This window comes from Mastacembelus armatus, chromosome 19 (genome assembly GCF_900324485.2).
Source record: "Mastacembelus armatus chromosome 19, fMasArm1.2, whole genome shotgun sequence".
Classification (NCBI taxonomy): domain Eukaryota; kingdom Metazoa; phylum Chordata; class Actinopteri; order Synbranchiformes; family Mastacembelidae; genus Mastacembelus; species Mastacembelus armatus.
The window spans coordinates 180,869-195,558 of NC_046651.1; the positions used below are offsets into that span (position 1 = coordinate 180,869).

At 39.3% G+C, this 14,690-nt stretch overlaps 1 protein-coding gene across 1 annotated transcript; it reads right to left on the minus strand.

Moving 5' to 3' along the window:
• Positions 1-2,874: 2,874 nt before the first annotated feature.
• gsg1l2b (gsg1-like 2b) lies at positions 2,875-14,256 on the minus strand. The gene is made up of 5 exons (XM_026315847.1): positions 13,911-14,256; positions 12,803-12,850; positions 10,488-10,640; positions 4,410-4,521; positions 2,875-3,354 (listed from the first exon to the last, which is right to left on the minus strand). The coding sequence occupies exons 1-5, from the start codon at positions 14,209-14,211 to the stop codon at positions 3,054-3,056; spliced, it is 915 nt and encodes a 304-aa protein (XP_026171632.1). The 5' UTR covers positions 14,212-14,256; the 3' UTR covers positions 2,875-3,053.
• Positions 14,257-14,690: the final 434 nt, after the last annotated feature.

The window sequence follows — 14,690 nt, forward strand, 5'->3', positions numbered from 1 at the left end:
ACAAGTTCAGTCCAGCAGAAAACAGTAAAAACAAGTTGTTGCTTTATTTTGTTATACCTCATTGACCTTTAAATGATATCTTCTTATAGAAATGTATTCATATTAACATGTTAGGTTGCAAATTAATATTAATCACAAGAATCCAATGAAACAACACTACACAAAAAGTGCCACTGTGAATCACTCATACACATAAAGACGCAACAAATCATGCTTCAGTTTTCGCTGTAACCCAGGGTGATGAAATAGAATTAAAATTAAACCAGAAAGAATTAAAAAGTTGTCAAAATTACATTCCAGTTTTAACTGAACAAATAATTAAAGTACACAAATATACATTTTCAAATGCACTTAAAACTACCATAAATAACAATCTTACTCTCCGTTATTACAGTTATCTGATTCCATAAGAAGTAGCCCATTATCACGTGAATATTTACAGAGCTTTCACAGAGCTGTGCTCCTCTCACTGAGGACTTTTGGCAGTTTGCACAGACAGCTACATGTTTCCTCTAAAGCAGTTATTAGCCAGAGAGTCAGCATCGCCCTTGGTAAAATATTGTGAGCAGAGAGCATGCTGCTGTGAGTAAAGGCACTCAGCATGGCCTATAGGCATCTTCCATTCATTTAACTGCCATTGTGTACATAAACATCTTTTATCCCTCTGCGACTGAAGCAATCCAGAACTCCACCCTGCATTGCTACTATTTTTTATTCCAGTTCAGTGAACTGATTAACACTTCCTCCACAGCAAGAGACAAAAACACTGAATTCTGCAGTGATACAGGAAATAACACTTGTCCAGATTTGTTTTAAACTACCTAGTGCTATTTAGTTGACATGTTGGAGGGAGCATGTCATCAGTGGACCATATTAGTATCAGTGTGAGCTCCTTATCACTGGGCTGTCCAGCAACGTGCAGCTGGAGTCCATGATAATACCACTTGAGCAATTTTTTTACATTTACCTCAATAAGTAAAATCCAAAAGGCAGTGAGCCCAGAGGCTTGAGAGTATTTTGTGAGCCTTATGTGGATGGATGTGTGTTGGCTGAGGGAGACCTTGATCAGGCCACCGTCCTCCCCACAGAGCTTTATGTAGTCCCATCCTCTGATTTAGCAGTGACCCTTCACAGCGGTTTTGTTGAGGCGGAGGTATAACATGAGTTAACACCTACTAACACTGCTAACCGAAGAGCCAGTGTGGTGGGCTCAGGAACAAGTTCTGCAGTTACTATGGTTACTATGTCTTAAAGGTTCTACATATAGCATTTTAGCATCAATACATTACCTTTATCAGCTCTGGGACAACAGTATAGTTACAGTAAACAACTGAGACCACTGCTGATATTACTACAAACTTTTATACTTATAATTTGTTTCTCCACAGGATGACCTGCCTCCTTCACTGGGTTTTACAGTTCAATCAGAGCTGCAAAAATATCGAGGCTCTCCAGTGGCTCTCATTCTTCAAATAATGTTATATAAAGTAGATTGATCTATGAATCATTTTGTTTTATAAATACATGTCAAGAAATTTATTGGAGAAATGCAGTTTGACTATAGTGAGTGTAAGGACAGTTAATGACTTTGATAAAACAATGACTACTGTTGTTAGTTCACTTGCAGCTTAAGTTCACAACCCTATTTATGCTGTCCTCCCTGCTTTTTGCCAAATCAAACATACATACTTGCTGCACCTTTAGGGTCTCATTTTAACCACACAAGCAAAATGACAAATGCAGGAGTAGGTCCTGGGTGCACACTTACTTTTGATTTGTGTAGGTGCAGCAGTCAAAACAGGTTGAGTAAAGATCAGAAAGTGTGAGGATTAATAATTTAATTGCTCTCAACCCTCAGAGTACTGGAGTCATTGCTCTGAAACAGCTGTGCCACAGTGATGCATGAAAACAACAGTTCAGCAACAACAAAGGCCCCTCTTCTGGTTATCACATTGTGTGGATATGGTGCAGAGTGGCACAATGTGAACACACCGAATCTCTGACGAGAGGCAGATGGCCTGCTTTTTTTAAATTTTGGAGATTGATCATAGAAATACATCATTTAAATAAATCATAAAAAAGGATGTAGCCATTTATATGACCACATCAATCTATTCAATCCAAGCTATGTCTATTTTATTGCTACTGTATCTCACATAGTACTGTAAAATTTAGTCAACTTGTTTTTCAGTAATACCTAAGCAGTGGCCACATGGTTACATGATTTGATTACAAAAAGTTGTGATTTGAAGTAACTGTAAAAGTGTATGCTAGTTAAAATACAATAGTTCCCAACATTTCCAGCATTTACTTGGCAAAATACAGCTGAATAATGATTCTATTTTTGAATACTTGTTTGGGTAATTATGTTGTAATTGTCATGGCATTTGCATATACCATGCTCTTCTGACTGTGGCAGCCTAGCTAGCTACCGTGTTGCTAGTTAGCTATTTATGCAATTCAAGATAGCCAGGCAGCATGAGTAAAAACAAAAACATTAAGCATCAGCAGAGCTGACATGTCCTACAATAATCAAATGTTCAGCCACTTAAAGCCTAACCTGCATTTCTGTTAGCACTAAATGGCAGCGAGACGAGCTAACTAGCTAACTAACTATCCTACAACTGACCAGTGTCAAAGAGTCAGACATTGTTCTCACAGACATGAAGGGACCAACTGTTCCATAAAAGTGAATGTTAGAGAGGTGCCTAGAAAGACAACTGTCTGCTTAATGTTAAAGTGTTAGCCACATTAACTCTAGTATGTTAGATGTGATCTCCCCCTGTAATGTAAACGTCTATTTAATGCAGCTTTAACATAAAATTGTGTCCAAACATGTTTTTTAAAGATGGACGCCAAGAGTTTGATGTTTAAGAGGCATTGCTAACAGTTGAGTCATATCATTATAATACATGACAAATGTGTGAGTGATATTATGTACATTAATGAATCACCAAAGCTCTCAGCTGGGGTCTCCTTTTGTTTACAGTAACTGAACCACAGTGAACATGATGATGACCTGCTGATGTCTGAAGATGCTCCTTGCTGCTCCACTAGCAGTACTCCTCCACCTGTGGGTCGGGCAGGTCGTTGAGGTCCAGGAAGATGGAGGTGTTGGAGAGTTTGCGGCCGTTGGACGACAGGTCCAGCAGCTCCTCTGCAGTGCTCGGCACCGAGCTGATGTACATGTCCCACACCTGCTCTGGTGAGTCCAGCTCCAACAGCTTCTGCTTGATCTTCAGGTTCTTCTCAATGTTCCTGCGCTTATGCTTGAACTCCAGGATGGTTTTGGTGTAGCGGTTAATGGTGGTGACCGAGGACGCCATGCAGGCTGTGAAGGAACTCCATGCCAAACTAACAAACAAAACACAGTTTGAACCTCCTTATTCAAACTACATCTGTATTTAAGCAGCTACATCAGCTGTTAATGTAAAAATAAGTGCCAGGCAATGTATTAATTTTTTAGAGAGGTATTAAATTTCCATCCAAACTGGCTGTATGTGGGCCACATATACACATATATACATATATATTCTTTAACTTTAAATTGTCAAGTTCTTTCCTGCTCTTGACCCCAAAAAACTTGTTTTCTTGAAATAGCCAAATAATTATTTCTGAAAACAGGCTGTCTTATTATTTCATTATCTTGATATAAAAATTACCCCACTCTAACATAAGAATCTGTCAAGACATTTATGTCATGATGATGCAATAATTATTACATGACAGGGAAACAAAGCTTGTTATGGTCAGTGATCAGAAGATTGAAAATATAATTACTGCATGTGCATGTGCCTGTTTAATGACCTTCTATATTAGGAACTTTTCATGAGATAAGATGTATGTTTTGTGTTCCAAGGCTGTTTTAGACACTAGTGCTCTTTCAGCTTTTAAGAAGTTTGTGCTCGGTTCCATATAACAAATAGTTTTTCCACTTTGTCGTGGAAGAACTCAATGGGGGTATATAATATTTATTACTTAAATGCCATATAGGTATATATTAGAATATTTGGCTATTTATAAATGTGTCATTTTATTAATGTTATATTTTATGCTGAGACAAGTGATTCATATTGTGTATACACTATGTTATATATTTTTTTTAATTTAGTGCTCTAAACCCTTTGTGTATCATTTTCTATTTTCTTTTTATTTTCTTTATATTACAGTTCGAATGCTACCCATGTGCAAACTAAAGTCCTGTACAAATAAAATTCAAACTACTTGATGCAAAAAATTAACTGGCAACAACTATGGCATTAGTAACTGATTCATTATTTTAAATTAAGTTTTTAAGCAGAGCACAAGTTTTTTTTCTGACCAAAAATCTCTGTGGGTAATCCCACTTGTCCTAATAACATTCACCTGTACTACACAATCGTCCTGCATGTATCTGTATGCAAACTCACATGTATGACCAGCTGTAGTCCCATGTTTGAGGTTTCCAGTCCTCTGGGCCCAGACTGACAGTCAGCTGGAAGGCTGTGGTGAACATCATGTGGGCCACCATACCCAACAGACCTGCCGTACAGAGAGGGAACACCTGTTACACTGGAGCAAGAAGGGAGAAGACTTAGCCAATCACTGCACTACCCTTCAGACATCACTTGGTGGCAGCGTTACATAATGTGAAGTTGAAGCTCCACTCACTTATGCTTCTATCTCAAGATTTCAAAGGGGTATGTTGTGCTTACATTACATAAGTAAATTTATCAGAGTGATGTCTCAGCAAAAAAATGTAAAAACATTATTTCCATGCAAAATATAAGACTTTAATCATCTGATTTCATTTCATTAACCTGTCAAAGACTACTCTTTCCATGGGTGTGTTTTTTTTTGTCCTTCCATATAAAATGAACTGCACATCCATCAAGTCTGGTAATAGGTGCTTTTGAGTAGTAATGCATTTTCCCAGGACACCTGTTTGACTCTGTTTGGCACACAAACAGCCCAGAGTTGTGTTTCTTTATTTTGGGATTTCTTTCTTATAAAATTAAGATGAATAAGTCTTGCAGTAAGTCAGTGCACAACAGTGTAAGATAAATTATTTACTCATGCGTGAGTCATAGGCCTCTGTCTGTGACTTACAAATAGAATCAGCTAGTTTACTGAAAGACACTGAGATATGGTAATCACAACCAGGCACAAACAGCCTAGTGTCCCTCCGGCGATCAATTCGCAGCACATGTTCAGTTTACAGTGATAAGATTCAGCAGATTTAACACTCAAAATTCTTCTTCAAACTGTGAGTCACTGATTTCAGACAAGGGCAGACAAAAGAAGCTTCTCATTTCTATGTAGTGACAGTTGGATTTGCCAAGAAAAGAGTAACTGTGACAGATCAGTTAGTGAGCAGTGGACGACTGGCCTGACTTTAAATCTCTGACATTGTGGTTTCATGCATGGAGGTTTTCTCAAGTAAACTGGGATGTATTTAACTAAGTGATTCAACTTTGGACATAACACTAGATTCCTACTGTCAGAACTGTAACTATTTAGCCAGACATGTTCATATTTTGTTCATATGTTCATGTTCTTCATATGGAGTACCATATAATTTGGTATGTGAGACATCCACAGTTTGACAGGCCTGTGGCTTTGTACAGTAACAGCACATGCTAATAATTACATTTTTATCTTCCACTCCTCCGATCAGTGCTACTTCTTGTACTTTCTCAAGTACACTTCTACCTGTCTTACCTTTTCTTACAGCTCTTGTCTGTTTTTCTCTACCCCAGTTCATTTGTTTTTTGCCAAACTGTCTGTGCATTTGTACGTTAGGTGCTTTTTGTCATTTGAAGCACAGGTTCTAGCTCTTTTTCACACTGGACTTCTTGTCACCCATAAAATAGAGCAGGACAAAAATTCAGTACGTGTAGCCGAGCAATCCGATTACCACATAAGTCGCCCAAATCCCTGGACTAAACAACAGCGCACCAGATTCTGCACCAAACACCTAAATTCCCATCTCATCCCTGTCAATGCTCATGTTTATTCCTAAAGATATCTTAGTACAATATTATCATAATGTTATGCAGATCAGAGGCAGCTTTGTGTCAGGATGAGCGGAACAAATCTGAGATCTGAATCTTGGCACGTTCTGTCATGTGGAAATTATGGGTGTTCTGCATGCACAAGGTCAGATTATCCCACACAAAGTCAATAAATGTCAGTCCAGGTTGTTTATTTTTAGTGCCAAAGCACTTAACAAGGACACGCAGCATCACAGACGTGACATTCCTTAAACTGTTCAGCTGTATTACAGTGGTTCAGTGCTGTGCCCTCAATGGCCACTAGGGGGCAGAAAGAGTAGCCATAAAATAAAAAGATGAACGGAATCATTTGTCAATCAATCTGTCTGTTTTATGGAGATATGTTGTACACAAGCTGCAAGATGAGATGATTAACAACAAATGAACAAATAATTTATTATTGTCAGACAAAATGATTTTTTTGTTGTTCTTTTCAATTACTGGATTATTTCACCTCTAAAATTATGATTTTATTTTAATGCTAGTGTTCTGGCAGGGTTATTGTATGCCACGCTGTGCCAGATGGATTTAAGAAAATCTTGATTGCAATCTGTGCTACAGATGTTAAAAATTTCAGAAAACTGTCTGGTGTACTGTAGCTCAACAATGCAAACACCAACAACATGTTTTGGTTGATGATGCTGCAATTGAGCTTTTTTTTGCACTTGCAGCACAATTTGTTAAAAACCTCTGCTTACAGAGATGGTAAAGTTAATCAGCCACAACACAAGTCCATCCTCAACAACATAGTCTCTCATAGTCTCTTTGCACACTCATCATACCCAAGATGACTGATGGCTGTAATAAAGGTTAATCTGGACCCTTCTGTTGTTCCCCATGAACTCATTACCACAACCACTCTAAACCCATTCATCCCATTAAAGCAGAAACAACTTTTAAATGCCTTCCTCAAATTTAAACATTTTACAAGCACACTATGAGATAAGCCTGGGAAGCCAATCGAAAGCCAGTGTGCTACAGGGGATGAGACAAAACGTTTAGTGAATTTTAAAATTACAGGATAAAAACCACACTATAAATTTATTGTGGTTTATGTACATTTTTATGCAAACAGCTCACTTCTCCAGAGAGCAAGTTGCATATAAATAAAACATAAAAATATAAGACATGCAGACAGGGTTCAGAGGTTCCGTTCCCCTGAAAGTTAGAATGGGCAAAATGCCAGGGCAAGGCCATGAAAACTCGCTGAAGCCTGAACTTAAGAGGCTTCAGCAGCAGCAGCAGGCTCGGTTGAACTGTTGTCATCTAAAATGAAAAGATGAGGACACCAGGACTATATGACGGAGAGATGGTCAACAGTTCTTCTCTGTTGTGAAAAATTAAGTCAAAATGAATATATGAAATGCCCCTGCCAGATGTAAAATGCATGTGGAAAATTGTGATGTGCGAGCACGCTGAGATGAGGAGCTGGATCAGATTTTAAGGGAATTTATACTGAATTGCTTGGTAAAATTGAATGATATTGTTTGCCAAGGTAGAAGAGACAAATGGGAGCTAGTTAGGATGCATTTGTTATCTGTTTCTGTTTAGGTGCCAGAAATATTTGGGCTTCTGCGCAGACACCCAGCCCAAGTCTCATTGGACGAAATAAAGCTAAAACAAGAGTGAATACTGGACTTCACCAGATGACTAGATACACAACACCAAATGAATGCTAATTCTGCTATTCATCTGATGTATGAGTAAATATGCAACTGCTTGTAAACACATCAGCTTTATACAGTGGAATCACTTAAAAAAAGATACAGATGTTCGTGACCTGATATATAAAGATTAGATGTTGCCGCATATACTGAACGATTTCCTAATGAACTGTTCCTAATTAGCTCTGAGTCTGCTGATAAAGGACATATGGTGAATGGACTGCACTTAGCTACACTATATATATATAACACATTGGTGCAGAACACTTTAAAGTTCATCACGTGCATCCATAGTGACACAAACTCATACACTATTAATGACAGAGATGCACATCCTACTTTAGGGCTCTTTCTTAAAAGATCATCAGAGAGCAAGACCAATTAATACCAAAGAATATGTGTAGACCTTGGTGATGTAAATCATTAATACTGTAGTTTGTACCAAATATGATTACAGTAAATATTTTATTTGTTTGTTTTCTTTTTTTTTTTTTTTTATTTGGAACTATTTTCAGCTCTAGGTGAACACACGTAGCTTGCTCATAAGTATATACCTCAGTAGGATGCTGTACGTAGGACTGACTTGTCTCTTGGTAACTACTCAGGATCTTTTCTACCTTACTGTTTCAGCTTCTTATCTTGCAGAGATAAAAATATCATTCTCAGTCTATTGGACAACAAGGGACAAATAAACACCACAAGACGCTAATGAGACGCAAAGTAAGTAAAACAAAGTTTAAGGGATGTTTAACCAGTAAGGGCATCATCGATTCACATGCCCACAGGATCAAAGGGGATTTAGCTGACTTTGTTCTTAGTCTGAAAATCAAAGCATTCGTCAGGCTAGGAGAACCTATTTCTAACTCCAGACTGATCAATATGCAGCCTCAGGCTCAGCAAGGTCTAAATAACCAATTTTTCTGAAAATAAATAAATAAATAAAAAGGCTTCTCCAGACCTTTGTCTATGGAGTCAGAAATGCTGCACATGAAATTATCCAAACTTAGTTTGCTGATCAGGGGCCTTGCTCTAAAGACACAGTGCTGGATGCTTCAAAGAAGATAACACTTGCTGGATACTTGGTGTTGTCTTTGAGTTAGTCTGAAAGTAAACAGAGAGTGGTCCCTTCGATTTGTGTGTGTTTGTGTGCAGGCTCACCCGTTTGTAAGTCTGACTTTAAAGAAAATACAGCTACAGTACTGAGGCAGGGACAAAACAGTGAGGTTGCCAGATACAGAAATTTATAACAGGTTATGCTCACTAGCCCTGCAGGTGAAAAAAGTGCTTCCTAGGCTACATGTTTCTCTCTGAGAACGGGTTAAGAAATGAGAGACATCAGGAGGTTTACAGGTGTCGGTAGGTATATTTTTAAACTTTCCAGTCTTTATGCTAACGAGGCTAATCATCTCCAGGCTCCAGCTCCATGCTAAATGCACAGGCATGAGGGGGGTATCAAGCATCTAAAAAAGCTGGTTAAAAGCTATTTAGTGTAATTCCCCCAAAATTGACTCGTGCTATTGCACCAAATAAAATGTTATTGGCTTCATACATGAGTGCTTTACTCATTCTGGTTGTTGTGTCTGATGAAGCATCAATTTTAAGGTTCAAGACTGACAAAAAAATCCCTTTTTATTTTCCAGCATGATGCTCACTATATACATCCATGAATTCAAGCTGTTCTGCAGTCAAAGGGCAGCCTTACTGGTCCTATCTGGGTGTTACTAATAAAATGGCTCCAGTACATGTGTTACAATTTTTAAATATCAAAGAGCATGTTCAGTTTGTGAACCCTGCTTGTACAAGGCAGCTCTTCAGCTCTTTCAGACATTTCCTCAACCTGAACGATCAAGTCAGTAAAACTTGGCAAGTCCTTGCTGTTGAGCAGAGCATCTTTCACTGCTGATTTACTGCCCAGAGAGTGGTGGTCAGGATCACTTTCACAGAGTGGATTAGAGAGAAGGTCATTGTTAATGCCTCCACCCAGAGAGGGGGGCAGACTGCAAACTGGCTGGAAATCTTCTCAGGAGCTGAGAGGCAGCAACTCGCCTGAATATGTGTTTGGCCAAAAGCCAGGCTGGGGAAGCAGAAATAAGGACTTGTTTTAAAGTCAAACTGGGGGTAAAACCTATTTTTGCTAGGAAGTCCGAGATCTATGTGTTTGTTTTTGATTTGTAGACTTACTTGGTCAAAACTGCATTTGTCAAAAAGAAGAAATGCAAATTCTATATATTTTATTATTTTCCCCTATGTTAGTGTTCTCCAGTGGGCATGAATGTTTGGTTCAGACTGACAGTGTGGACATTTTAACTAGTCTGTGTGGTAAGCACTAACAGTAGCTGATTATATTACTTGGACTGCAACAGACAACGGACATTTAACTGACTAGATGCCACCATTATTTAGTACCATCTGTGATTTGAATACATGCACATCATTTATTCAATAGTGAACAAAAAATTGAGATTTTACATATTTTAGACACTAATTCATTAACAACTACAGTCAGACAACTGGAATGTTTATATTTATATTATCTGGCACATTGTATTGTGGGATTGTTAACAGAAAGTACTCAATATGCCATGGACAGTACTGTTTTTCTTCATTTATATACTGTTTTGAAAATTAACACACTGTCTCCACAAAAAAGAGCATTTTATATACTTATGAAAAGTGCAAAAATATATACAAAAATTTAAACTTTATAAAAACACAGAAATAATCCCAATGTCCAAATATTTTGATTTGGTTCTTTTAATTGTATTCCATTTAATATCATGTTGCTACTTACCTGAGAGCACAGTGAATATGGCAGCAAAGGCGTTGAGCTTGAGGCCATCGATGACATTGCCAAAGTGACACACCTCTATGGACATGAGAATGCCTCCGGTGGCCAGCAGGAGGATGTACAGGCACTCTGCAACAATGCACAGCCACAGCACTCCTGCAGAGAGAATTAATTATGGTGAAGGAATAGCAATGGGAAAAAAATATTCATGTTGTGAACACGACCGAGCGAACGGTGGTGAGCATGTAGGGAAAGGACGTGAGAGAGTTGAGAGATGGGGGGGGGGATTTGAAAAAGAATATGGGACATGGATGAAAAAAGAAGCAGGGAGGGGTTAAGAAAGGTGAACCAGCGACTTCATCATTCATATCATTAACCTTCACAGGCAGAGAAAGGATATACGATCTACCAAGAGACACACAGCATCCTGAGCTTGTGGCAGTGTGTGAGGTGGAACAAAATACCAGTGGATTTAAAACCTGTAAATGTAAGCTGTGGTGTAATTGCATTTATCACTTAAGGGCAGAAGGTTATTTTGTGCTTAATTAATCACAAGCTGGATTAAAGTAATATGCCTGTGACCAAGAATATCCCTGTATGAATTATAAATGTTACATACGTCAGTTGAAACCATCTTTTTTCTGCTGTAGATTGAATTCCAGACTTCAGTTAAAGATTTCTTCCATTAAATTTAAAGTAGGAGGGTGGAGAGGAGGAGGCACAACATAAATTTGGGACATGTAAGGCTTTATTATATTGGCCACAATTAAGAGCCATTCATCCATAGATCTAACATTTGGATCTTATGATACCACCAAGTGGTAGAATGGCATGCAGATGAAACTGATTACAGGCCTCAAATGGGGTTGCGTCATACCAGAAGACCAAATTACCTGAATTCAATGGCATCGAAGCTGTCATTTCACAGTGAGAAGATCTCTTTATTTCAGGGTCAGTGTTCATTAAGGAAAGGCAAACATCAAGTCGCGTGGTTCTAGACCTTTAAATCGCTGCCCACACCATGGATCACGTCAGTGATTCATGTAAGTCTGGTCTCGTGCTCACTGACAAGCCATAGTTGGAAAAAGAACCAGGGAATCAAAGGTGTGGATAACGGATAAATATGGGGTTTTCCTATATTTTTCTTTTTGTTCACTAAAACCAAACTAACACTGCGTTAGTCAGTCTGTGAATACTGTTTGATATGCCTACCCTATCTGGGACTCGTATCTCCAAGACCATTAGGTTTCCAATTTTCTACTGAAGGTGTAAATCTTCAAAAAACAGCCCACAAATCTTAAAAGTCCTCATGACAAAAGCTCATTAAAAAAGCTCATCCTGAAACAGCTGGGCACTGCTGTTTCTAGCAAACATTATTCAATCTGTCAACATAGGCAGGAGTTTTGGATTTTGTTACAAGGGTAGCGGTGATTTCCACTCTTAGTCAGTACAGCAAACTGCAAAACAATAAGTAAAAAAGAGCAAACACGAGCAAGATGTCAGTCTGAATAATAAGGTGAAAACAAACTGACACTTGCACCTCATTAACATAAGGCTAAGTAATGATGCACTGACAAGCACGGCCCAACACGGGAGATTACAGATGATTAGAGATAAGGCTGGAAGGAAGTGACTGATTTGCTGAGACACCATTTTACTTCAGAACAGCGTAAGTGATCAGTTAACCCACAGCTCTGTTGTGTCCCTCAAACCAAGAACTATTGATTTTGCCAAATAATGCACGGAGAAGGATTTAGCCTCAGCTTCTCGACTCCATTTCATTAGTAAAAGATGATTTGCTTTATAGAAGGATGGTAGCAGCTCCAACATTTTCAATGCACTAAGCCTAATAATGGGGCTTTAAATTTAGTGTAAGCCTCTCAGAGGGCAATAGGTGTTGTAACAGCTGTTTAATTGATTCTGGAGAACCTTTGGCTGAAAGTGCTGGCTGGCATTTCTTAAATTCCTTTTTTCAAAATGTCCTCTTCACTCAAATTGGTCATTACAGCTCTGAGCAGTTTAGTTAGAGCTATAATAAGCAACCTTAACATTTTGGACTTTTATGGATTTTTATGACCCTTAAACCCAAGTCAACTGCATAGCGACCTTTTTCATTAAATGAACCCAGCTGGATGATACTTCTCATCATTTTTATGTTTCACCTCTGAAAAAGTTGCCCCCCCCTTTTTTTTGACTGTATAATTTCATTGCATTGTCACATGCTCATAAATCAGTGACTGGCTAGCATGTATGAGTTTTTCTGTGTCACAGTTTGTGTATATGAAAAAAAAAAACAGTTTACAGACATATATGCTCACCTCTTTCATTTGATGGTGCAACATAAAGGAAACTTCTGCATTTTTCACCTGTAAAAGAAGGTAAATTAGACGTTTCATTGGCACTCATAGACAGTGCAACCACCTGCAATGCACTGATAAGTGAGACAAGGACTTCAGCTGTATTCCATCAATTTCCCAGATTGGGATAGAGTCTAGAGTATAACCTACTTCACGTTGTCTGATGAAATAAAGCTGTGATGTCAAAATGAAATCACAACACTGTGAAGGGATTTCCTTTCAGTGTTTGTGCAATAACAAGCTCTGCCACCTCTGCCCAGCATTTTAAAATCTCCTGCCGCAAATCATTCTTGTAACTGAGTGCTGGCCAAAAATTCTACTGTCAACAGAACAGACATTTTCATGGTGATTCTGTAGCCACACATTTCTAGACCCATAATTTTGGGGGGAAGGGGGGAATGTGCAGCTCTCAGCCTTCTTATCTGAAACTGGTCCATAAATCCCACAAACAGCTTTCACACACAGTGGTAAATGCTGCAGGTAGAGCATCAGCTCCAAAGTAGATAGAATTAATTTAACGATGCTTTTTCTGAAAGAGAAGCACCAACAAATTCTTTCTGCAATGATAGATTCTTCATTTAAGACATTTTTGAGGACAAATCATGAATTTCTGCTTGCAGCTTTTCAAATGTGATTTTCTGTTTGTCATCAGTGATTGTTGGGTTTTCCTGAGACAAACCATTTGAATATGTCAAGTTGTTTTCTTTATTTTTTTTCTTCTTGTTCTTTAATTTCCTGACGTTTTATGATCCATACAGCCTCATGCTCAGTCTACTAAAACCTTGTCATGAAACTAATAGCTACTATGGATAACCACAATCATTTGTTTATTTTCAGTACTAGTGATGTGAGTTAGTGCTTGGCTTATGCGCCTCTGGTGATATTTTTTAACGTAACTTTCATATTCATTTCTGAGATTACTTCCATTAATCGACACTGTTTTAAGGCAGGACTACGTTTTTGGACGAAAAATGCTTCTGGAAGCACGTGTATGTCCGTGGCGCACCTCTGGCGCGCACTGCCCTGCGCTCTGGTTCCATCATCAGCCCCTTTCCTTTAAGAAACTCACCGGTTATATTGAGGTTCTGCTCGCAGGAGAACCAGATGCCGGTGTGAAACGTCCTGATCACATACTTATCCTCCCCGGTCTCCCAGATGTACTGCACCAGCCGCGTGTCGTTGACGTTGGAGCTGTTGAACCTGATGCAGAAGGTCTGCTTGGCGGTGACCGGGCCCGTGCAGAACGGCTTCACCACTTTCCGCGTCCCCTCGCACCAGTAGCTGGTGGTCAGAGCCGACACGGCCAGGAAAAGGGCGACAAAGTTCAAGGTGAGAGCCAGCGATGCTCTCCGCCGCCGGTCTATCCCCATAACGGCGACCGGAAGAGCGAAGACGCCTAACTTAATCCCCGCCTTGTATGACACTCGATTGGCAACTTTCCCTCCTCAAATCCTCATAATCCGTTTATTCCCGTTAATATATCCGCGGCTAATTATCGCGGCGCATCTGGCCCGTGCAGCGCTCCTCTCACATCTGCCCTTCCAGCGCAGCTGACTCTCTCATTTTGTAGGCTACACTCCTCACCCCACCCCCACACCCACCTGATACACCACCCTCTTCACGTACACGGACACACAAACACCCTCTTCTCCTCCTGTGGTCCTCCATAGGTCCTAGAAGACGTCCCCCTGCACAAACGCATATGTAAAATGTTGCCTCTAACTAACTTTTGTAACTGTGCCTACTTGGAAATGTCTGTTTTTTCCGGTGTGGTTGCCTGCAGTTATTTCGGGGATGTTCTTGACTCAGCGCCTTCAATGCACAGTGATGCAGATCACTTGCGTCAAGG

What these genes read in the sequence shown, in the direction of transcription:
- gsg1l2b (XM_026315847.1), bottom strand. Translation starts at nt 14,211, where the DNA reads ATGGGGATAGACCGGCGGCGGAGAGCATCGCTGGCTCTCACCTTGAAC. An exon ending in TGCACCATCAAATGAAAGAG is followed by an intron (nt 10,641 to 12,802) that starts GTGAGCATATAT and finishes TTCTCTCTGCAG; the next exon opens with GAGTGCTGTGGCTGTGCATT. An exon ending in CATATTCACTGTGCTCTCAG is followed by an intron (nt 4,522 to 10,487) that starts GTAAGTAGCAAC and finishes TCTGTACGGCAG; the next exon opens with GTCTGTTGGGTATGGTGGCC.